Raw genomic sequence first — 26,473 nt, forward strand, 5'->3', positions numbered from 1 at the left:
GCACAAGGGGTTGGTGACCCTAGTCCCATGTTGTTTAAGGGTGAACTGTACTCTGAAAGTAAAGCACGGTAATCTGTTGTTGTTGAAGTCACAGATGGCAAAGAAGGCAGCAATTTTACTGTACCCTTGAATGTGATGCCAAAACACAGAGCTGGTATCAGTTATAGGGGCTGTTTTCATCTTGGTTGCTTGTTTAAGAAGATCCACACCAGTGGAGGACAAAGTAGGAACAGGAAGAATGAATGATGGTACCAAGACAACTAGCCCTCCATGAGATTTTTATTCCTTAATCATCCACCAGCTGTAACAAGTATCACGTAGGAAAAGACAAAACATACTCATTTGGTGGCCTAGGTATTTACAATTTTATTTTTACCTTAGAGAAACAACATGTTTCTAATATGAAGCACAAAGGAGCTGGTTTATTAACACGTGAGTTATGATCATGTAGTGTGGCCTCCCCTTTGCAACCATGGAGGCTTGGCCAAAGTGCTGGTCGCAGCAATGTGGTCCTAGATCTGTCCAATGGGGATCACGCATGTCAGATCTCTGGGGGAAATCAGTGACACACACCCCAGGGGCTTGGCCACAAAGACCTTCCAATTACTAGGCCTTAGTACTTATGATGCCAATTTGAGAAAGGGCCACTTCAACTGTCCTATTAGATACAAACATCATGCTAGTTTACTTTCTGATTCAATTCAGACTTGCAAAAATAAAACCTTATTTCCTCCTTAAGGATCAGCTTTACCCATTCTTGGCTTCAAGATCAAGAGCTCACCTTGAACAAACATTCCTGTTTCAGGAGATAGCAGGATATGGAGCCACCCTCTCTAGCCAGGGGTGGCACTGGGGAAGGAGGTGTGTATAAAATATGGATCCTCATGGGAAGGAGACATTCTGAAGGATCAGAATATATTTGAAACTCATGCCACATAAAATAGGTGTCATTTTTCTTTTATTTAAGGAGAAAGGTGGGGGGACAACAGTAATTTTCATAATACACAGAAGACAAGTTAGCACTTGGGTTGGCGGGGGGGGGGGGGGTGGCATGTACTTGCCACCAGTCTGCTTTGCAGCTGTAGGATTAGTAAATTTAATGCAGTCTGTCATTTGTATTACTGCTTAGCAAATTTATAATTGGCAAAGTTAAGAATTATGAGTCACTGTAAGTGGACTACAACTAAGACAGAAACCTAAATAACCCATAAAAAATCACTTAAAAATAAACCATAAATATGATGCACGTTAGTGAAACAAAACCATTTTTGTAAACATTTTTTCCAACATAACATGTGCATGAGAAAAAAGTAAAAACACTGCACTCAATACAGAGTTGCTCTGATTTAAATACAGAAAGGTATTACTTATTAAAGCTTTGACTATACCTAGAGACATCTGTATTTTGAAGAGCAGTGCTAAGTAGTTCAATGTTCCATATTTAATGGTATAATACTGTCTTCTTTTTATAATTTTGCCATCTTGGCACTTTTGTGAAGTCACTACCCTGTTAAAGGAAAAAAAAGATCACCCCTTCTCTAGAAGAAGGAAATTTCACCAGCTCGTAATTTTTAATGGAGAAACCTAACTGGGTACCTGAATCAAGCTGTAGCAACACAATCTGGTGTACAAGGTGCTGCAGCCAAGAAGGCAAGGACACCACAGCCAAGGAAAGCACACACCAGGAGCCCGCCCCATAAGGACAAACGGCAGTCTGACCTCAGTGAATTAAGCACACAGATGGATTTGATTACGTTCAACACAAACACCAAAAGAGTGCCAGGTGGCTACCAGGACAGGCACAATTCAGGCTTGAGCTCAGACCCCACTACCTCCGAAAGGAAATCCAGTTTTTGTCAAGTTCTAAATTGTAATTCCAATGAAAAGTCATGTGTATTATCTGTGCACCCCACCTTGACTTACAGACACTGAGCTTCAAGTCTGTTGGATAAGTACTTTTTTTTTTCTGTCTTCCTTATTGGTACCAGAAATTCACTGTTTTTTCAGATACCTGTTCAACTTTACCTCTCTCTAAAGTCATAGGAGAGGCTACAAAGCCAACTTGGATTGACCAAGCCATCTAGTTCTTTCTCCTCTCGGCATGCACACGTGTTCACTGTGGCACGTTTTATCTTACCCAAAAAAACTAAAACATGTAGGAAATCACCAGCGGTAATTTGATTTTGATTGAAATTCTGTGGTGATGGCATCTGGCCCATCTCAAAAGTCCTTTCCAAAGGTGGGATTAACTTTTCAATCTTCTCTGTGTTAACTATGAATCCGTAGAAAAGAACTAGTCCTTTCTGCTTTGGACATCAGCATCATTCCAAAGTCACATAGATGGAAAAGCCATTTCTAATGCCTTGTCCTTTTCAAAACAGACTAAGGCTCGCTTACTTATCTGTCATTGTGGCTATGTACAACCAGCTGCTGTTTCTGCATCTGTGAGTATACAGATTGTTCACTAGGTTTTTATGATTCAAAGGAGAGCCTTCGGCAGAGATGCTGACCGGGAGGAACAGAATAACAGGGGTCAAACTGGATGCCAAATAGGATGAGAATGCTGGGCAAAGCCTTAACAAATAGGTGCAAATGATTGTTATATTTTTGGGAGGAAAATCTTCCTTTTTCATGTTATAAAAGAAACTTAATCACAAAGGAGTATTAAACCTATGAAATGCCAAGTTCTGTTTGGTAAACAAAGTTTAAAGTAGCCATCACACAATATTCCCACTCGAAACTCAACAAGAGGAAACTAAGATGGCACAGCCATGAGCATTGCTCCTTTACCAAGAGATTAATAGTCTCAGAGGAATTGAGTGACCATGAAGCCATGAAACAAATTATTACCCAAGACATTTATTACAAATGTCATGAACATATTCATAAAGTAAAATTGGTTTAAAAAACAGAGAGAGAACAAGAGAGCAAGTGAGAGGAGGAGAAAAGCCAGGGCTTGGATATTACACCTAAAACACAGGAAGATGCCATCTTATGAATAAGCAGTATTAACTACATTCTTAAAATAGTTTTAGTGCATTGCATTTTTAGAAAAGGGAAACTCCACCCCCCCACCCCCTGCCAAGAAAAGGTTCCTGCAACACTGAACAGTTTGTGTGACTATTCTAACATGACCGCCTGTCTGCCACCAAACCCCAAATTGAGAACAGTGAGGCCCCTTGTGTTAGAGGCCATAGTTGCCCATCAACCACTAATGGTGCATCTGGTGAAAACGAAGCATTCTGCTCTCTGAACTTAGAAAAACAGACTGCATCCATCAGCATGATGAAACCATGTGGCTATTTCCCATCTTCAGGGACAATTTCTCTTGTGCCTACTGAGACCTGTGACAAAATAACAGTCAAACTTCAATCTGATAGTTTTGGTATTAAGATTAAATTAAACATTAATGTTTTCCTCCAAAAACATATAAACTAAACCACCTCTTAATGCATTACAAACAATGAGGTAGGCAAAAAAATAAACATGTGGCTGAAACAATTTCTTTTCCTCTGCAAGTGCAGACTGTGGTAAAACTTGTCGTGCTTCTAGGTTTAAACAAAAATTAAACCTTTAGGCTGAGGCAGTGCTAATACTGTCACACAACAAAGTTCTGGCCATTATACAAATGCACACATTTTCTTTTTCCTTTTTTTTTTTTTCCTTTTTTTTTTTTTTTTTTTAAGAACCATCTGCACATGATTTAGGCAAAACCTGGTACACAGAAAAATGACGGAGTTTTTGGCCAAGCCAAAAAAAAAAAAAAAAAAAAAAATCCAAATAAAATGGGACCCCCTTAACCCACCCCACCCTGCCTCCCAAGCCCCACCCACAAAAAAGTTATCCTAGTAACTGTGTCTTTCACATTTTATAAATATTAACTTCTTAAACCTGCACCTTCTTCTTTGACCACATATTGTCACATTACAAAAAAGAAATGTCAATTAAATACACTGTTAATGTTACTATATTAAATCTGCTTTCTGCTTCAGCAAACCGCTCATGAGACCACCATTTTACACCTCCATGTGCCCACTTCCAAACCAATGGCATGTTCATAGTCTCCACTTTCAGATACCCATAAGACAGAGTCACTCAGAGACAAGGAATTCTGGAGCTGAAGGAAAGGCATTTGCTTTCTGGTCTGATGCTCGATCCCAAACACTTATAGCACCTGATGGTAGAATGTGAACAGCACCAGCTGCATTGCAGCCTTGATTTATTTTTGAGTAGGGGAAAGAAGAGAAGGGGGATAAACTGGTAAGAGGTGCAGAAAGGAAATGAAACGAAACGAAACACCCCACACGTGGTGTCTGCATACACAGCTGTCCTGGACTACACCGGTGCAGCTCTGAGCTCCAGTTGCAAGGAATTCCAAGTTCTCAGGATCTCATTGAAGACTCTGGGGGCCAGCAATCCTCATCACAATGCTTCTACCAGCTCAGAAGGGAAGTCCTGCCTAATGTCATGAAATAAACCTGACTGCTGCCACCAGACCGAACGGAGGCGAAGAAGACCTGCAAAATCAAGAGAAAGAGGGAGGGAGAGATTTACCATGAAAACACAACACAATCCAGTCCTTTGGAGCAATCCTTCCTATGGTTCCCAGGCAGATGACCTAGTGCCACCAACACCTCAATACCTCAACACCTCCAAATGCAGGCAGCCTAAAAGCCCAAAGGCCTCTTTCAAAAGAAAATCTGAGAGGACATCAGTATTACTTGATCATAAGGAGATCATCTCTGTCGCTAATTTTTATCACAACTAAGAAGGCTATCACTGCCATATTGTGAGAACTGAAAAGAAAAACACTGATATTTCTGAAATTGAGTTATTTCTTTTTATCTCCACTGCTAATATCATCTAAAAGATAAATGTGTCTGGAAAACTCCTTAGCAACCTGATTTTTCTCTTTTAAAAAATTAAGCTAAAATATATGTTATTTCATATTACTCTGTAGTCACAATACTATAGTTTACTTTTGGGCCTTTGATTAGTAAACTTCAAAGAATATAACATAATAAATAATAAAAATATTTAAATGCCCAAGTTCAAAGAATATTATAGTTATGGCTACATTAAATATACTCAGGAAAATATAAGCCAAAAAGCTGGCAAAATCCTGGATTGGGTTGGGAAGTTGTATGGATTTCTAAGGTAAATGATTAGAAAACAATGTCAACACCGTTAGTAAACGAGGTACAGGATCACAGGAAAGGGGGCTGGTGGTGGTGCAATGTATTTACTGAGCATGCAGTTAGGCAGAAAGCCCAGCTGTCAAGGAAGAGATCTAGAGCTCTTCTCTGTCAAGGTGAATTTTCAAATTTAATCTGAGAAGTCAATTAGTGGGCCAGTGGCTAGGATGTTTAATATATTTTAATGTGAGACAAGAGGTGGAAATGTTCTTAAGAGGGAAGTTTCTAAGGTTGCAACAGGCTGCCTCAGGTAGTAAGACATTTTCATCCAAGTGGAGGGAAAAGAGAGAAAGCTGGGCTTGGTAAAGGCCAGGCCCACCTGGGAGGTCCTTCTCAAAGCACGTGGGATGGGTCAACACCCTTGGCCATCCAGCTGCTCCACTCCAAGGCTGGTTTAGGGAGGGGATTCCAGGGAGTTGGTAGGCCTTGAAAGTAACAAGGATGTGGCCAGTTTTGAAAAACAAAAGTTTTTAGGTCTTTTGAAGACTGGGGGTCTCAGCTGCAGGAGGTGCTCATGCTTCTGCATAAAATGATTTATACTGTTAGGTATTTCTGACATGCAAACTATGAAGTTATTTTACTATTCAGAAGCAGACAAGTAGTATCCTTCTGATGCACATCAGGGTCTCGAGAGGAAACTTTTACCCTACCAAATTTGCAAGGGGCTTTCTTCCAATCACAGAAGAATCCCACTAGATTGGCAGTTTTAACCTTTTCTATCCCTAAGCCAAACATAGCTCATACAGGTTACCTACTGGGGTTAAAAACAACCACTACAAACAAAATACGATGATTTTGGCAGAAACAAGTATCTCTTCTCCCTTCATAAGCAAACACAAAATAAAACAGACCCTAACTCCTATATACAGGTCTAAAAAGTCACTACTAAAATGTTGCTTGATGAATTTATTTCAGAATCTATCAAAACCTCAAGAAAAGGCTTCACCAAACCCCATGGAAAGTAAACCATTACCAAAGCTAACAGCAGCTCAAGAGAAGTTGTAAGGAAACCATTACCTTGTCATTGCGTTCACATAAGAATTTTAGTCTTTGAGCCCTTTTGTGCATAAACACACCATCCAAGTGACCAGTTTCCACAGATCGGATCTCTATGGCCTTTTCTCCCCAGCCCATCGTCTGATTCGATCGAATATATGCTTTTTGAGAGGAGAAAACATGAAATTGTTATAGATAAAGAAACAGCTATGAAAAGATTCTGCTCATATAACACACACATTATCTGCATGTCTAGCATATGGAGATTTTTGTTTTTAAGGAACTTTGCTTTTGTTTTTGTTTTAAGGAACTTTTGCTTTTAAATTTTATCCTGAGAAGTGGTAATTTGAATTCTTGAGATGGTTCATGCTTATTTTGAGCAATGACCCACTGGATATAGTTTAGTGCTCCTATTTTTATCAAACCAGTCATAAAGAAGGCAGGAAGAAGTGATGAGAAGAGAAAATGACTACATTGAAACCAGAACAACTTGGGATATAAACTAAAAATTTCAGATTATTGAGTGGCACTGCCACTCGAAAAAATAAATCCCTTACCCTTTTTCTGCCTCATTTTACTTTCCACAGATTAGTCAACAACCACATCTGTCCTACATCCTGGATGTCTTAAGGATTAAATGAAGGACTGTAAATGACAGAGTTTTAAAGTGTTAAATAACTACTTGGATTTTGTTCTAAAACAGACTATGACCAGTGCCATGGTCTACAATCTCCCTTTTCACCATCAATATTGCCAACCATTCTGGGTTTTTTTTGTTTGTTTTTTGTTTTTCTGCCAACCATTCTGCTAAATGGCCAAAATGTCTGAACAACAGGTAAAACTGATGTGATAACATGCAGTTTTAGAGAAGGCTCCATTTTTACATATGCTATCTTTTCCTCTGAGTGATACCTACCTACAGATGTTGGCATCTCTCCCCACTGCAGAACCACATCCTTGGTGATTCTTCCATAGGTATTCACATAAACCCCTTCATCTTCATAGCACACCAGAAGCTCCATGCCATCTGTGTTGGGGAGGATGATGATTGCATGGGGTTTGATGCTACACTGGATCTAGAGAAGAGGAACAAAGTACAGGGAAGTATGTTTGTGGTTATTTCTATCCTTGAAATAGCGTTCAAAAAGATTGTCTTGGTGAATGCACTGGTTAATATTCCAGGTGAATAAATACAGCAATTGAATAAAATTTTGGAAAACTCATGCGACATATATCTCAAAGAATACCTTTTACAGGTCATGTACTCTACTAGTTCACATTTTCTGAGGCCCGTGGAACATATCTGGATTGTGGATTCTATTAAGAAATTAATTAAAACCACTCCCAACCCAGGGATATTCTGACCTGCCAGCAATTGCCCCAAATACATCCCATGTTAGTCAAAGCCAGGGCTAAGAGGTTTTCAGGAGGGCTTCACAGAGCCAGGAGAATGGATTTCCACTTGTCTCAGAGCATGCAGCTATTGAGAATGGCACATCATTTAAATACTCACCCCCACACCAAGGGGAAGCAAGGAATCCCTGCTTGTGTTAGTTCACTAAGCAGAGTAAAGAAAAAAGTCAAAACAAAATGAAGCCAGTCAACCAACCATAGAGTGTGGGTTCTTTCTTACGTGTGTTGGTAGATAAATGTCATAGACTGATCCTGAATCCACATCAACAGCATGAAATCCAGCACAGGATCCATAGATCACTTTCAACCTCTGGCCTTCCTCAACAGTGAGATCCACCAGTAATGGCTTATGTACCAATTCTCCAAATGACTACAAAGAAGTAACCAAGACAAAAGTAGTAAGACAAAGAAGAACTTATTTCTGATAGATCAAACAGAAGCCAAACCCAAGGTACTCAGTTATTTAATTACTGAGCCATTCTGGCAACAACCATAAGCAAAAATACTCTATGAAATAAGTCTCTAATTTATTATGCTTTTGTCTGCCAATCAGCATCTGGGAGACATTTCTTCCAGAAGACGTGTCGCAAATTCCCCCTACCTGGCCCAAGAATTCCACCTTCTTGTCTTGGTGAGAAAAACATCTAAAGTGAAAGAACCAGGACTTTCTGTAGCACAGTATTCAACTATTCAATGCAGACAATGGAGAAAGAGGTAGAGTTGCAGGAGTCACATACTGAGAATTTTTAGTATGGTCATCATAGTCATCATAGAGACTTCTACTTTAATTTTTTGACTGGAGCAATACAGTGATGAAAAGCTGTAGGGTATTAACCTGGATGACCTGTAATAAACTAGATGACCTCAGTTCTTGATTAATATCAATACCTACAGCTCACAAGACAGACTTAAACAATATACTTATAAAAGCAACTAGGAGAGTACATCTGGCACATAAAGGATATTAAGACCAGATCTCAGAAGATACAACCAATTACTTTTAGTCAGTAACATGTGGATTTATTTCTTAAGCAAATATGGTAACCCCATTTATCCTGCTTTATTAGGGAATCAAGCAATAAGCAATCTAAATATGTCAATTTTCCAAATACTTGAAACTTACCCTTAATAAAGTGTATCAAGAACAAGAAAAAAAGGTAAGTAAATAGAATCATTTTGGATGAAAAATTCCTAATTTCATGATATGCACTAAAACAGCCCCAGGAGCTATACTCAAAGTTTTGTGCCTAATATAAAAAATGATGTTAAGTTATTTATAATATCTAATGTCAAAGTAATATTTTAATTAAGAATTTCATAAATTTGTATCTAATGCAAACTCTAGAATTATAAAAAATATTAAAAATACTCACACAGAAAAATACTAATGTTTTTCTATAGTTTTTCCCTTAAACAGAAACAATGCATTATTCATGCTTTTAACTTTTTCTATTTAACACATAATACATATTCCTGTGTCATTAAGAATTTCTGTAATTTGTTTTTTAGTTAGTATTCTATTGAAAAGATATACCTCCAAGCTGCCTACTGTTGGATACTATTTATCAAAAACATATCTAAATCTTTATACACATGCATGACTTCAGGCAGATGGTCATGGTCTGCTGTTTTTGTTTTTTTTTTAATGTTTTTATTTATTTTTGAGAGAGAGAGCACAAGTGGGAGAGGGCAGAGAGTGAAGGAGACACAGAATGTGAAGTAGGCTCCAGGCTCTGAGCTGTCAGCACAGAGCCCGATGCAGGATCTGAACTCATAAGCTGTGAGATCATGACCTGAGCCGAAGTCGGACGCTTAACCGACTTAGCCACCCAGGCACCCCAAGATCTGCTTTTTAATTAGAGGTGGCATTACTTTGTCCTTTCTTCTGTTACCATATTGACATATCAATCAATGTCTACCAAACATTTAGCTCTTTCCTCATACCCTGAGGGCTTGGAAAGCAGACAATGAGGCCTATTACATTAGAAATGGCCTCTCTTATGACAAAGTTATACTCTATATTAGTACATAGCTTTTAAATGATCAGTTTTAACTATTTAGGGTTTTTAAACTGTCCTCTGGCTCTTTCTTGGTCATGCATGCATGGCTGATGCTACTTGTAAGTACACTTGATGCTGTTACCTTAAAGGCCATAAATTTGTGATATGGCTTGGGTGCCCACGCATAGACCTCCACAGAACTCTTCAAAGCAATTACCAGAAATTTGATTCTTTCATATTTTACTGAAAACAACAACATAAACAAGAGAAGCACAGGTCAGAATCAACATGGAACTCTAAATTCTGTTAGTTGTCTTTTGCAAACGTTATAAATAATGCCTTCTATTGAGTCATCTAGATCAACCGGAAAAAAATGCTGAGTGATCAAACCTCAGAGTTTCCTTTTCCAATACTTTTTCAGCCTATTCCCATATTTCTTGACTGATGTTTGGGACTCAATTCCAATACTCTGGTTACTATTAAGGAATACTTTCACTAATGTTCCTAATCTTCTTAGACTGCAAGTATTTACTAATCAAAGACAATGCCAGGCCTACCACCCTAAAGTCTTAAGGGCTCAGTATTGCTTCAAAAGGATAATGAAGTGGTTAATCAGCTAAGTATCACTTCAAACTGCTTCCTGATCTATATAGGCAGTGACTGCCTGAATTCTACCTAAAGTTCCATACAAAAAGAACAGTAATAAAGGAAATCTCTATTCAGCTATATGTATTTTTTCAGTTGAAAATGCCTTCTTTACATAGCTATTCCGGTTCTCTTGCAGCCAAGCAACTCTGCTTAAAAACAGATGCTCTGAGGGGCTGTGCCCTCACGTGACTTAGTGGTCTGGCACAGTTCTACCAGTTTCTTTATAAACTATCTAATGTCACAATACTACTTTATTCTTCCTTTGCACATGAGAGATGGCTTGTTAACTTGATAATTCTCCTTGTTAATTTCCAATATAGTATCACTATTCAAATATATCACTGACATTAATATTAAGACACAAAGGATTATCAAAGGTTGTCCAAACCAGTGCTGTTTAACAGAATTTTTTGCAATGATGAAAAGATTTTAGATCTGTACTGTTAATATGATAGCCACAAGTTATATGTGGCTATTGGGCACTTGGAATGTACTAGTGCCACTGAAGAACCACATTTTATAGTTTATTTCATGTTAATTAATTTAAATATAAATTTAAGTAGCCCCTATTCTTGATGGAAATCATATTGTACAGCACAGGTCTTGATAAACTGAATATAATTTCCTAAAAGTATAATGAATGAATGGTACCACACACTCTTACCGCAGAAAATGCTTGTGATTCATTCTGTAAGAATGACAGACCTGAGGATAACTGTTTTATTCCAATGAAAAGCCCAGCACAGTGTAACACATCTGCCTCTAGTTCCCCCTGTAGGATAATCTATTCATGCACATTTCACCCATTCTGAATGATTTCATTAAATTTAACCTTAGATGATTTTAGTTACCCTGCAAAAATTATTTCACATAAACACAGCACAGAAAATCCCAATCCCAAAATTTCATCAAGTATATAGTACTACTTTTCAGTAACACTCAGAATCATGCCAAACTGGGGTGGCTTCTGCAATCATTATTAATCAGTGAGCTGAGAGTTGTGGACAGATTATATAAATAATAAGAGAATGTCAAGGACTGTAATATCCCTAGAAGCAGAGAAAATGACTATAGCATATACTTTCATAAACAGAAAAAAACAAAACATAGTAGCAGAAATCAATATTCAATAGGACGCTTACATTAATCAGTCTTAGGTATAATAGAGACTATTTGCTGATCTTCTCAAATTCCCATTTCAAATTCTATTAGAATATATTATCTCTCCAATAAAGTTTAATTTGGCTAAGCGTCATTATTTCCCCTTTACTTCCAACATTAGTACCAGTATTTTAATTTTTTTTCATACATAAAAAAAAAATTGTTTTGGTTTTGTTCTTGCAAGCTCTTACTTCATAAGAACCAAAGCATGCGTGCCAGCAAATGAAAAAACAAGACAGTTGCTATGAAACATTGGCTGGCCGGCTAGATTCATTTAGTAGTTAAGAGCACAGCAGCTTTGCACAGTGCGCTTCATTCAAAAAGACAAGCCATATAGCTCTTTGGTCAAACTCTCAAACATTCTGTCAATGACTGCCAAGGACCCAAAGTCCTCTCAATGGAGATGAGGCTTGGAGCACAAAGCAAGAATCCAAATTGGCTGGCTTTCCTTTGGCAAGGTTTCCTTAGAGAGGTTATTGTGACCACATCTTACAGAGAAGAATCTGGACTGTCAAAGAGGAAGGGTAAAAAGCCTCGCTCGCAAGATGAATGTGAGCATGAGATGGATGGAGGACAGAATGAATGGCAGGAATGAATGGTGTTATGTTAAAAGGTACATTGTGAGTCAAGATGACACTTCGGGATTAGAAGATGCCTTAGAAACATAATCGCAGAAAACATCTAGGTGTATCAGAAAGAACCCTGTGGAACAAAACCCTGCAGAATAAAACCCTCATGAGCCTCCTGGAACTTACCAACTTTATAGTGTACACATCCTTCCAAATCCCCCACGGTTGTCCATCCCTGCTTCTTCTCAACTTCTGGATCATTGTGAAGTATTTTATTTCGTAACCAAGACAAATAGTAGACACGTAACTTATCTTTTTTGCCTAGCAAAACAAATATAAATATTTTATATACGTATTCAAAGTAGGTGCCATCTATCAATAACAGTAACCAAATGAGCAATAAATATTATCCTCCTAAGGGAACCATTCTGTATGAGTTTTACTAGAACCTCAATTTAAGCTATTCAGAAGGATTTTGAAACTCCTATAGAATTATCATCAGGTATAGGCCTGATTAGAAGGGAAGGTTTTAAAAGAAAAAAGAACTCACACTTATGTAGATAGCCAGTATCCATAAACCACAAAGTAATGCAAACACCTGCACAGCAATGCAACCAACAGACCTTATAAGATGCTTTCACATGTATTATGTGATCTGATTCTCAAAACTCTCTGGAGTAGCTATTAGTTCTCATTAGACAGCATAGAAAGATTAAATAGATCAACCAAGGCAGGGAATCAAATCCAGCAAAAAGCCATAAATTGAAGATGTGTGCAACTTAAAGGGCCGACAGAGTACTCACAACCTATAAATCACTTAGAAGAGAGATAACCCAATTGAAAAAGTGGGCAGTCGACTATAACAGTCAAAAGAAGTTAACTCATAGATACATAAAAAAGTACTTGCTCTCAATAGTCAATTAGTGAATGCATATTAAAACCGTAATGAGATACAATTTTATGCATCTATCAGAGTGTCTAGAATTAAAAAGAACAATAGTACTCAAAGTAGGGAAGATGAGGAGTAACTAGAAACTCAGAAACCAGTGCTATAAATTGTTAGAACCATTTTAAAAAGCTTGGCATTATCTATTAAAGTAGGATGCATGTATATGCTACTTATGATCCAGTAACTTCTCTCTTCATATTAATGTGTGTGTGTATGAGCTCCCAAAAACATGAACAAGAATGTTCACAGCAGCATTGTTCCTAAGAACTGAAAACAGCAAACACAAATGTTTATCAACAACAGAACAAATAAATGAATTGTGGTATAGTCATACACAGAAATGAAGCGGAATACACCTCTATGAGCAACAACAACAAAATGGGTGTTGAACAAAAGAAACTAGACACATTGACAAGCTCAAGAAGAAAAATCATATGATCTTATCAACAGATTCAGAAAAAACATCTGACAAAACCCAACATTCATTTCATGATCAAAAATTCACAGCAAATAGGAATAGAGGGAAATTGCCTCAATTTGACAAATAACATCTACAAAAAACTTACAGCTAATACCATACTTAATGGTGAGAAACTAGATACTTTCCTCTTCAGATCAGGAACAAGGGAAGGGTGTCCCCACTTACCACTCCTATTAAACATCATACTACATGTCCTAGCTAATGCAGTAAGACAAAGGAAATAAAAGGTATGCAAACTGGGAAGGAAGAAATACAGGACTGTTCACATAGAAAATGACAAAGAACTCGTAAAAAAAAAAATTCCTGCAATTAATAAATAATTATATAAGGTTGCAAGCTACAAGGTTCATATATAAAAGTCAACTGTTTTCCTATATACTTGCAACAAGCAATTGGAAATTTGAAATTAAAATACAGCATCTGCAGAAGTACTAAAAACCAAAAAAGATATATTTAGTTATAAACGTGACAAAATAGGCCTACACAACATCTGTATGAGGAAAACTACAAAACTCTGAAGAAAGAAATTAAAGGAGATCGAAACAGATGGAGATATATTCAATGGTCATGGGTAAAACTCAATATTGCTAAGATGTAAGTTCTACTGAACTTGATCTATGTACAATCAATGTAATCCCAATCAAAATCCTATCAAGTTATTTGTACATGTTAATAAACTGACTCTAAACTTTATATGGAAAGGCAAAAGAGCCAAAACAGCCAACACAGTATTGAGCAAGAACAAGTTTGGAGGGCTGACACTACCTGACTTCAAGAGTTACTTCAAAGCTACAGTAATCAAGACAATGTGGTATTAGCAAAAGGAAAGACAGATCAATGGAACAAAACAGAGATCTAGACCCACACAAATATAATGAACTATGGGGATGCCTGGGTGGCTCAGTCAGTTGAGTGTCCAACTCTTGATTTCAGCTCAGGTTATGATCCCAGGGTTGTGGGACAGAGCCCCGCATTGGGGTCCACAATGAGCATGGAGCCTGCTTGAGATTCATTCCCTCTCTCTCTCTCTCTCCTTTTGCTCCTCTTCCCCACTGGTTCTCTCTCCCAAAAATAAAAAACAAACAAAAAAATACAATGAACTAATCTTTGACAAAGGATCAAAGGCCATTCTAACAGAAAAAGGATGGTCTTTTCGACAATCACTGCTAGAAGGACTGGACATTCATATACAAAAAATAATGAATTTATAGACTTTGAACCTTTCACAAAGATCAAATGGATCACAGACCTAAACATGAAATGCAAAGCTATAAAGCTTCTAGAAGATAACATAGGAGAAAACCTAGGTACAACCTCCTTGGATTTGGCAATGCCTTTTCAGATATAACACCAAAAGGATAATCCATGAAAGAAAAAAAAAAAAGGTAAGTTAGACATTATTAAAATTAAAAACTTTTGTGGAAGACACAGTTAAGAGAATGGACAGACAAGCCACAAACTGCAAAAAAAAAAATAAAAAAAAAATTGCAAAAACCTATTTGATAAAGGACTTGTATCCAAAACGTACAAAGAACTCTTAAAACTCAAGAGAAGAAAACAAACAACCCTATTATAAAATAGACAAAAGACCTTAACAGATACCTCACTAAAGATGACATACATAGATGGCAAATAACCATGTGAAAAGATATTCAACATTATTTCATCAGGAATTAAAAATTAAAACGATAATCAGACACTATACTATACTAATCCAAAATACATCACCAAATGCTGATGAGGCCATGGAGCAACATCTTCATTCATGCCTTGTAGGAACATATGATAGAATCACTTTAGAAGACAGCCTAGCTATTTCTTACAAAGCTGAATGTAGTCTTTTTTTTTTTTTTTAAATAATGTTTTCAAATTTATTTGAGAGAGACAGCAAAAGTGGGGGAGGGGCAGAGAGAGAGAGAGAAAGAGGGAGGGAGGGAGGGAGGGAGAGAGAACCCCAAGCAAGCTCTGTGCTGTGGGCGCAGAGCCTGACGCAGGGCTTGAACTCATGAAAGTGCGAGATCATGATCTGAGTGGAAACCAAGTGTCGGGCACTTAACCAACTGAGCCACCCAGGTGCCCAGTTGAATGTAGTCTTACCTTATGTTCAGCAATCACGCTGCTAGGTATTTAACCAAGCACATAAGTTGAAAACATGTCTACACAAAAAACTGTCCACAAATATTTGTAGCAGTTTCATTCATAATTGCTGCAAATTGGAAGCAACCAAGAGGTCTTTCAATAAGTGAATGGATACACAAAGTGGCACACCCACACAAAAGATTATTCAACAATAAAAAGAAATGCACTATCAAGTCATGAAAAGACATGGAGGAACCTTAAATGCATATTGCTAGAGAAAAGATGCCAGTCTGAAAAGGCTACATACTACACATGATTTCAACTATGATGTTCTGGAAAAGGTCACATAGAAAATTAAAAAAAAAAAAAAAAATCAGTTGTTGCCAGGGACTTTTGGAGAGAGATGAATAGGTGGAGCACAGGGGATTTTCAGGGCAGTGAAATTAGTCTATAATTGTGGATAATTATGTGTTTGTCAGAACCCAAAGAACTGTACAACACAAAGGGTGAACCCTAACGTAAACTACAGACTTTAGTTAATAAAAATAATGTATGAATACGGGATCATCAATTACAACAAAAGTACTACACTAATGAGGCTAACTGGGAAAACTGGAGGTGGGGGGTAATACAGGAATTGTCTGTATTTTCTTTCCAACTTTTCTGTAAACCTAAAGTGCTCTTTAAGAAAAACAAAACAAAAACAAAAAAACCCCAGCCAGACACAAAAGAATACCTACCATTTTACCATTTCTGCAGCTTTAGTTCAATGAAGGTAAAACCAATCTTAGGTATTTAAAGGACAGTGCTTCCCTCTGGGAACATGGGGGGCAGTGACTGGGAGGCAGCAAAGTGGGGACTGCAGGGAAGCTTCTGGACTGCTGGGATTGTTCCATTTCTTCACCAGGGTATAGGTGCTACATGGATGGATTCTAACTGTGACAATTCACTGGGCTGTATACTTATAATCTGTGCACTTTTTGTATTACGTCTTATACTTCAACACAATCTTTTTAAGTTTTGAAGACTTTTTTTTTAAATAAAAAAATTTTTTTTTAATGTTTATTTATTTTGAGAGAGAGACAGAGTGTGAGCAGGAGAGGGGCAGAGAGAGAGGGAGACACAGAATCCCAAGCAGGCTCCAGGCTCTGAGCTGTTAGCACAGAGCCCCACGTGAGGTTCAAACTCACGGACTGCAAGATCATACCTGAGCTGAAGTTGGATGCTTAACCGACTGAGCCACCCAGGCGCCCGTTTTGAAGACTTTTTGAATGTGGGGAAATAATAAAGTATGTTAAATGAAACAAAAACTATGTACTTTTATGTATATAGTGTTCCATTTCCATACTGTAATATATACTTACAGATATGAGGAGAAGGAAATATAAAAAAGTGTCAACGAGAGTGGTCTCTGAGATAGGGTAACATTTTGTTTTATTCTTCCTAAGGTTTTCTCATTTTTTTAAGCTTCCTACAATTAATATGTATTACTTGCATGATTGTAAAAGAAAATCATTAAAAGCTACAAAAGAGGAATAGAGAAAAGTAGTCCCCAAAAATTACTGGTGTCAGCTGTTTAGTGATTCCCATAAATCTTCTTGTTCAGTTAATCACAAAATGAAGCCCAAGCCATTTTTAGTGGCAGATTCATTTCTCCTCCAATTTTAAAACCTACTCCACATTAACACTCAAGTTGTAAATGGTTGTTTTCTCATTTAAGTATGAGATGGATGGCGAAATTTTTGCACTTCAACAAACATCTTTTACTTACAACCAAAAGCATATTTCAAAACTAAAATAACTGCAAGAGATGTTACATATAAACAAATATAATAAGCTGGAGTTAGCAGATGACTAAATCAAAGCTGCTGTGGGTTATTAGAAGACCTAAAGTATTCCAATTTTGCATACTCTTGACTCTAGCAATCATACAAATTATTAGGAAACCAGTACCCACGCATCACGGGCATATGTGCACAATGGTTAAGTCAACTACAAGATATATGATATATGCCAAAAATATCTACGTGAGGGGAAAAAAGGGATAAACTAAAAGATTTACAACAGAAGTAAATACGTTTTAGAATATCTATACAAAAAAACACTCTATAGCCATATAAAATACAACTGTTTATAAAGAAATGTTTAATGACACAGAGAGAGCAAGTACCTGATTTGGTCAAACCAGAATGAACACTGTATAACTTCAGGACAGTGGTTACAGGGGCAGCTCAAAGGGGAAGGGAGGCTAACTGCAGGTACAAAAGTGTATCTAACACCCGTTAAAACTAATCAGTACATGGGTGTCATTATTCTGTAATCATTCTCTCATTATTGTCTGTATGTTTGAAATGTTGTATAACCATTTAAATGCAGATTTTCCCCCTTTATGAGTGTATTTTAAGTGTGTGTATGCTTAAAAGATTAGAAGTTAAAAATTGAAGTCAGTAGTATCTCTGGATGATTTTACATTTTATTTCTCCTACTTGCTTTTCTACAGTAGTGTTTTTCCACAATGCACATATATTACATAATTTATACTAAAAAAAACCTCTTTCTAAAAAGAAGCTTATAGTAAGTGTTAACGGATGTAAAGAAAAACCATAATATGGTACTTGTGCCATCATGGCAGAGCACAGTCCCTTCTGCATGCAAGAGTCCCATGGGTGGAAGCAGACACAAACCTCCAAGCCAGGGAAGCCACATTAAACCCAACGAGCAACGGGGCAGAGAGGGTGGTTGTGTGCGAGAGGTCAACTAGAGAGCGCATGCCCCTGTGCTTTTCAAGACTGCTCTTTAGAGGAGCCCTACAGGTTCAGTGTGTACATGTGGGTCACATCTTTCTATTACTTTACTATGAGACCATGCTATAATTGTACCTCGTTCAGCCATTACTTCAAAAAAGGAGCTAACAGAAGTTTCGTGCTGGGAAATAATCCTGCTTTATTAAATGAACACTTACCAGATATTGTCACCAAGACATTCAAGCCTTCAAGGACATCCATTTGCTGAAATCGTCTTCTGTTGATCAGAGGATATACCTTCCCTTGGCCACTTCTGTCCAGCAGCATCAGGCCACTCTCTGTACCCACTAACAAATTCACTCCTGTTTTAAGAACACAGAAAGACCTGAATTTTATGCCGTGCTTGGCAAACAGTCTGGTTGTACGGAAAGGATAACACCAGCTATCTGGAAAAGAGTGGTTTTTAAACTCACCCACAAAAAGAAATGCTTGGAATAGCCAGAGGTATTTGTAACCAAATGGCAACAAATCACAGAGGAGTGAGGGTGAAATACTTACTTAAATCAAAAAAAAGATATGAGAGAGATGTCTGTTTTCATGATCTCTTCATACTTCCTTTATTGTCTTTATTTTGATTGCCAAGCTTCTGGCATGAGATATAGCTACCTCAAATCCTTACCAATTTATGACTCACCGTGCCATTTTCTTAAAGACCATTCTCCATCATCATCAAGAAAGCAACAATATTTCTTAGGAATATTAAAATACTGTGACCTCCCCATGGGACCAATCCTGGCTTCTCTATTTGCTACCATGGTCTTCCCCTGCTCCAGCTCCATTCAGCTCCAGCTCTTGGTTTTCTCTGCGCCCCCCACCCCTTTTTTAAACCTTCTCTGCTTCTTAAAACACAAAAGACATCTCCTTTGCTTTCTGAAGGAGCACGTCAGAACCACCAACTCCTAATTTCATACTCTACCTGATTTTCCACACCTGCTGTAAATTTCTACTGAAACCAACTTCTCAACTTTTGCCATTTCTGTAACAGCACCACCACCTGTTCCACACATCTAGCTAAACTGACCACCAGAACCAGAGAAAACCTTCCTTTCCCTTTCCTCTGCTCTCACCTTACATCAGGCTTTGGCCTCCTTGTAAATGATGGATAGTGACTTTAACTCAGGTTGTTACAACATCCTCCCTCTATTTGCTCATGGCAGCAGCCCAAACAATCCTCATCTTCCGACAATACTCATTAGGTCCTACTACATCTTCAAAACTACACACCCTATAGGGCAGGGTACAAAAGCCTCAACTTGGCATTCAAAACTCTCTGTACCTTGAGTCAACTTACTTCTCCCTATCACTCACTTATTTCCTTAAATGCCTTCTTTCCTTGGTCTATAACCTTCCTTGTCTAAACCAATTTTGTAACATGTAGCACAGATCACCTTATATTCCTAAGCAGTTAGGCACATACATGTTTGCACTGATTCCCTCAACTGGGTAATAAACTCACTGAGACAAGGAATAAAGTATTTGTGCTTTTAAAAAATTGCCCAATCAATATTTACTGGTAGATGGAATGATAGGGAAGAATACCATGTATTTTCCTGAACCACACAATTCACGTTTTATTACACAGGAAGACACACACAGACATACACACATACCCTATTTCCAGAAAACTTCAAGTGAACAACCGTGAAGGCAACAAGTAAACACGCTCCCAACCCTCTCTCAGCTCTGTCCCTGTTCCATTGAGCAAGTAAAACCCAAGACTTGGAGGGACAGTATCTATATCCAAGCAATCCTTGTGAGGAAACTGGACACACTTTTTGGGGTCTAGGGGGAAGCTGGGAACCTGGAATTTACATATGTAGTAACTATCACTGCCATTCAAATGCAAAAAACTTCAACTAACAGAGTGCAAGGCTCACAAGGACAACAGTTACAAATGTGCTGAAACACTGTAGGCTCTAAACTAATATAACACTATCCCTGGAGTCCTCAAAAAATGTAAAATGTGTAAAAAGGTCCTCATGAATTCTAGACATCTACAGTTTCTGATAATAGCGTGACCTGAGGAAAGCCCCCCATTAAAAACCTATTAGGCATATGATGCAGGTTTCCATTTTGCCCTTACAGAAACAGTGGTACGTTTCACAAGAGCATCCCTGTATGTGCTGCCCCACATATGCTTCCACCAAATCACAGGTGCTTTCCATCTACTACTACTGTAATGAGAGCTTGTTAGAACCTGACATACTATGAAATAGCTTCAGAAAATGTGAAGAAAAACCTGAGTATTCACTACCCATTAAGAGTAACCATTAAAAGTAAACAAAACTCTCAAAGTATGGTCATTTGAAGAGCTTAAGAAAAAGGCTTATGAATACACATGACTTCGTCTGTCACTTATAATTAAGATTTTTAGAATGTGCCATCCAGACCAGCCTTGTCCAACAGAACTTATCTTGATGTCAATGTGTTAGCCACACGTGGCTACTGAGCACTTGAAACATGGCTGGTGCAACTGAGGAACTGAAGTTTCTATTAAATTTAAATAGCCACATGAAATATCAGCTATGGCTGATACTACCATTTTATTCATCAGGTAACATTGTGGCTTTGAATTAGGGTTCACAGCCTTACACTTTATAAGGCTTACAAGCCATCATGTTTTTCCATGAAAAAGTTTTTTAATAGAAAGATGACACACATCAGATAATTACTTAATGCTAAGAAAAAAAACACTGTCCAATTTAAAAACACACTTATCATCACTGCAAGAAAAATAAATGCTTATGTAATGCTCCTTCATTTTCATACAATTTCACTTTTGAGGTTCACCATTTTGCGGTGACCATCTCCCTATCAATGCAGAACTATATTTGGACATTATCCTTAGTGTTTCCCCTCCACATACCTAGGTGAGATAAATTTAACTGGCTTCACAGGTAAACAGAAGAAAAACAAAACATTAACTGATAGAGCTGTTTTCAGACAGAGTCCATTCCAAAGATTCCATTTCATGTAATATTTCAATATTTTCCCAATCTTCAATATCAAGTAGCTGAAAGACCCATGTCAAAAGTCTGGTAATAACTACTGAAATATAAGATTCTGAAACCTATTATTTGTGGTTTCCAAAAACAAATAGCATCCAAACATCAATCAAAATTTTACAGTAAGAAATAATAAAGGAATAAAAGACAAAACTGAAAAAGTCTTTTCATAAACATAAAAAATACAGATACTTTGGTACTTATACTCTACCTCATAATTCTCCATTATGTATTTCCAAGAACTATGTCATTCTGTAAAGTACTGAGTGTTAGTACTCAGAGGAATATTGAGTCACTGGAAAATAACCACCCTGGAAATTATTGGCCGATGAAAAAAATTTAAGTTGCAGGCTGCAATAACCTTTTATAAATACCCTTTTTAAACCTTTCAACTGTTAGGTATAATTAAACTTTAAATATTAATTGCTCAAAAGCAAGCTGTATTAGGAACTGCGACTGTATTCATAGAAATCTGGTTTAAGATGGGAAAAAATGGCTATTAACTCTATAATGTGTGATTTAAAGTTTCCTTTAAGGGCTAGTATCCAAAATCTATTAAAGAGCTCACCAAACTCCACACCCGAAAAACAAATAACCCAGTGAAGAAATGGGCAGAAAACATGAATAGACACTTCTCTAAAGAAGACATCCGGATGGCCAACAGGCATATGAAAAGATGCTCAACGTCGCTCCTCATCAGGGAAATACAAATCAAAACCACACTCAGATATCCCCTCACGCCAGTCAGAGTGGCCAAAATGAACAAATCAGGAGACTATAGATGCTGGAGAGGATGTGGAGAAACGGGAACCCTCTTGCACTGTTGGTGGGAATGCAAATTGGTGCAGCCACTCTGGAAAACAGTGTGGAGGTTCCTCAGAAAATTAAAAATAGACCTACCCTATGACCCAGCAATAGCACTGCTAGGAATTTACCCAAGGGATACAGGAGTACTGATGCATAGGGGCACTTGTACCCCAATGTTTATAGCAGCACTCTCAACAATAGCCAAATTATGGAAAGAGCCTAAATGTCCATCAATTGATGAATGGATAAAGAAATTGTGGTTTATATACATGATGGAGTACTACGTGGCAATGAGAGAGAATTAAATATGGCCCTTTGTAGCAACATGGATGGAACTGGAGAGTGTGATGCTAAGTGAAATAAGCCATACAGAGAAAGACAGATACCATATGGTTTCACTCTTATGTGGATCCTGAGAAACTTAACAGAAACCCATGGGGGAGGGGAAGGGAAAAAAAAAAAAAAAAAAGGAGGTTAGAGTGGGAGAGAGCCAAAGCATAAGAGACTCTTAAAAACTGAGAACAAACTGAGGGTTGATGGGGGGTGGGAGGGAGGGGAGGGTGGGTGATGGGTATTGAGGAGGGCACCTTTTGGGATGAGCACTGGGTGTTGTATGGAAACCAATTTGACAATAAATTTCATATACTGAAAAAAAATTTTTAAATAAAAAAATAAAAATAAATAAAGTTTCCTTTAAATTCTATGATGATATTACAGGCAATGGTCTGTAGTAAACTGCAGATAGTTTACTGTTAAGAGTGGGAACAGGGGCACTTGGCTGGTTCAGTCAGTAGACACGTGACTCTTGATGTTGGGGTTGTAGGTTTCGAGCCCTGCATTAGGTGTACAGATAACTTAAAAATAAAATTAAAAAAAAAAAGAAAGAAAGAAAAAGGAAAATAAAAGAGAAAAGAAAAGAAAAGAGAAAAGAAAAGAAAAGGAAAATAAAAGAGAAAAGAAGAGAAGAGAAGAGAAGAGAAGAGAAAAGAAAAGAAAAGAAAAGAAAAGAAAAGAAAAGAAAAGAAAAGAAAAGCTGGAACAATCATGTTCAAAATGTGTGTTAAAATAATCCTGGCTGTGAATGGGAAAACCGTCTTATTACAAAAATATAATAGGTAGCATCTTACAAAGCAGAAGTCAATTATATAAGATGATTAAAAAGAATGCTTGAAGCTAGCATTTTCTTTTTAAAAGTTTTGTTTTTAAGTTTATTTGTTTTGAGACAGAGCAAGCAAGGAGGGACAAAGGGAGGAGAGAATCCCAAGCATGTCCGTGCTGTCAGCACGGAGCTCGACACAGGGCTCCATTCCACAAACTGTGAGATCATGACCTAAGCCAAAACCAAGAGTAGGGTGCTTAACTGACTGAAACACCCAGGTGCCCTGAGGCCAGCATTTTCTAAGAGGGCACACAAAAAGCGTGTCTAACCTATCTAACACTGGTCACCTGACTTTCAATGCATCAATGTCACCATTTCAAACTAATACTCTAGAGTCCTCTGAATTTTCTCCCCTTGTCAGGCTACCACTCTCAAAGTACATGTCTTAACTTTTCTGTGTCTTAAGTCTTTAAAAAGCTTATTTTTAAATTTAACTTAAAAGGCTTGTTTTTTTAACTTACTTTTTCGCTTAGCAGGCAGTTTAAGGAAACCCATCACTGATGTGCCCTGAGCCAAGGAGCAACTCAAATACATGGATTTATAGAAATGCATTTCAACTTTAAGTCATCTTGCCTATCACTCCTTTCCACATACTGATAAAACGGAAAGTTCTACCACATTTTTAAGAACACAAGCTCGGGATACTCTCTTATTCTCTGAGGTATTAAAGAAGTTCATTAGAAGGAGGATTTTCATTAAATCAGCTAATGGCACAGAACAGAGTCCAGCACTTTGTAGGACATTAGTGTAAAATCAGTGTAACACTGCTACCAAGTGCAAACGTTCCAGATAAAAATTATTTCACCAATTTCCAAAGAATTAACTTACTTAACACTATTTCTACACTAAATATAATGTATCAATTTTGATGATATACACACCCCCACAAAAGGCCTTTAAAAAGAAAGGACATGATGGAACTCCATTCCATGATGTGATCATAACTGGCATTCATGCAGCAACACTAACAGTGCCATGCGGTGACAATGCTGTGCCAGCTGCTTTCACATGATCCTAGTAATCCCCCTCCAAGTGGCTATTGTTACCTTTACCTACAAGGTCAATACAGAAAAGGCCTTCTGATATAGGAGACTTAAGATACTCAGTGGTGACAAGGACAGAAACCCAGAATTCAAAAAGTGAAAGAGAAAGCAGGTGTGTCTGCAAAGGGGAAAGGACTCTCCTGAACTTCTCGGGAGAAGACCGAGTAGGAGCTGGTGAAAGGGGCAGGAGAGCAGTCATCGGACAGACGTGCTGCGCACTCAACCAAAACGGATCGCATGTCTTCTGTCTACTTACATTTGTAATGTCAAGGGAAGGAGACACTGTTCTGATTAGAAACGGGTCCCTACTAAAAACAGATTTTGGGGTTCAGGCAGGAGAAGAACAAAAACACAGCATGGGACTAGAAGACAAGTTCTAAGACAGGTTCTGTCTGTGGGAGCAAGGAAGGTGATGACAGAGAGGCCAGGTTCAGAACATGAGAGGGTGTAGTCCTGCGTATGGCAGACTTAGTCTCTTGTGGCGTCTTAGGTTGTGAATACGCTACACCAATACTGCAGACAGGCAACGGAGAAAGTCAGTACAACAGTCTGCTTCTGCAGACTCCGGCCAGTAAAAAACTGCTTTTAAAAACTTCATTTCCATGTGAGGCCCAAGTCATGAAGGGCAAGGAAAAACATCAAACTGCAATCCAACAAATTTCTTCATTCTCCCTATAAATAAGGACCAACTCGAATGTCTTTCTCATCTTTCTAGTTTTTTCTTTATGTGAAGAAATAGGAGGTTAGCCGTTGACTGAAACAAGTGCATGAACATACACGTGCCTACATGATTCTTTAGGAAAAGGTTACAAGGGTGGGCATCGCAGAAGTCTTCCCACCAGGGGCACCTGGGTGGCTCAGAAGGTTGAGCGTCTGACTCTTGATATTAGCTCAGGTTATGATCTCATGGTTGTGAGATTGAGGCCTGCCATCAGGCTCCATGCTCTGCCTGGGATTCTGTCTCCCCTTGCTCCTCTCTCAAAATAAATAAATTAATAAACATTAAAAAAAAAAAAAAAGTTTTCCAACTTATCTGTTAACAACCCTTTAAAAACTCCCCAAACTATCCAAAATAGTACTTCTCTAAAAGACCAGTCCACCCTTCAGAATTAAAAAAAAAAAAAAAAAAAGAGAGTCATAGTAGCAGTACAATACCTACCCCATAAGGCAGCACACAGAATCTCGGAGTTAAATCTCTTCTTATATTTACGAATCTCTGGGGTGTCACTCTGTGGCCTAGTGTTGGTGGGATTCACATTGACCACTGAGCCCTTCCGGGTAGGATCTTGCCTTATGGCTTCTGGTCTCATTCCATCACAGGAAAATCCCACTAGAACACGATATACTTTAAATTATTTTCTGTACACACAAACAATGCACTTGCCTCCCTCCCCTGCTACACCTCAGTAAATATTCACATGTTGTAACGGACCCTTTGTCAAGAAAAAGAAGTTTGTAAGAAATGTATATGGGAAAAGGAAACTGACTATGCAGCTCACTGCAAATAAGGCAATGCAAGCGGGATGGGTGTTTCTGTATCCGAGGTCTGTGCCTGCAAACAACCACCATGCCATGCCTCAGCCATCAGAAAGACCAATACAAAGTGACCAAGTCCTGTTTGTCAGCTGCTTTCTTGTTGCTCCTTTACTTACCCACAGAAGTCACTGTTGTCCCACTAGATGGAGAAATCTGTAGTAATCTGGGGTCTATAAAAGGTGTAAAGGAGGAGGAAGATTTGTGTTTCTGGAGTGTGCTACTAGCGGACTGAGTCTGCAATGTAAATTTCAATTTTATTAATACAAATGACATTAAAAAATGAACATACAACATTTCAATCCATTTCTACACTGCATGATTTCCCACTAGGAAGGCCTATCCCTCCTGCATCGTTCCCCCCAAATGCTCTCAGGGGTGCCTCTGCATGTGCACAACACAGCCCAACAATAGGCTGTTCGACCTGGAACCACCAAAAAGCTACATCTCTCTTCAGAAGTACTGTTCATCTAAGACAGGAATGCTGTGAGCTACCAACAAAATCTACACTTCTGATAATAAAAACTCCTAAAGGACAGGCTTGAAATGTCTATCTCACTTCATCAATTTCTGACATTATTCTTCTGCCCAAAAAAAGCCAATTAATATATGTTGGAATATTGGCAAATCT

The 26,473-nt window shown here is 38.0% G+C and overlaps 1 protein-coding gene across 50 annotated transcripts in view; it reads right to left on the reverse strand.

The window, feature by feature from the left end:
• Positions 1–2,093: 2,093 nt before the first annotated feature.
• MAP4K4 (mitogen-activated protein kinase kinase kinase kinase 4) overlaps positions 2,094–26,473 on the reverse strand; it is a 190,398-nt gene continuing 166,018 nt past the window's right edge. For 26 of the 50 annotated variants that reach the window (XM_053200434.1, XM_053200425.1, XM_053200435.1 and 23 more), the window contains 9 exons: positions 25,962–26,079; positions 25,469–25,639; positions 18,454–18,597; positions 12,169–12,303; positions 9,747–9,847; positions 7,825–7,974; positions 7,108–7,267; positions 6,213–6,352; positions 2,094–4,517 (listed from right to left, as the gene is read on the reverse strand). In XM_053200434.1, the coding sequence (XP_053056409.1) occupies positions 4,434–4,517; positions 6,213–6,352; positions 7,108–7,267; positions 7,825–7,974; positions 9,747–9,847; positions 12,169–12,303; positions 18,454–18,597; positions 25,469–25,639; positions 25,962–26,079 (1,203 nt within the window). In that variant the 3' untranslated portion in view covers positions 2,094–4,433. Of the gene's footprint in view, positions 4,518–6,212; positions 6,353–7,107; positions 7,268–7,800; positions 7,975–9,746; positions 9,848–12,168; positions 12,304–18,453; positions 18,598–25,468; positions 25,640–25,961; positions 26,080–26,473 lie in introns of all 50 variants that reach the window. The other 24 variants (XM_053200418.1, XM_053200410.1, XM_053200398.1 and 21 more) reach the window with 1 other exon arrangement.

This window comes from Acinonyx jubatus, chromosome A3, assembly GCF_027475565.1.
Source record: "Acinonyx jubatus isolate Ajub_Pintada_27869175 chromosome A3, VMU_Ajub_asm_v1.0, whole genome shotgun sequence".
Taxonomy (NCBI): Eukaryota; Metazoa; Chordata; class Mammalia; order Carnivora; family Felidae; genus Acinonyx; species Acinonyx jubatus.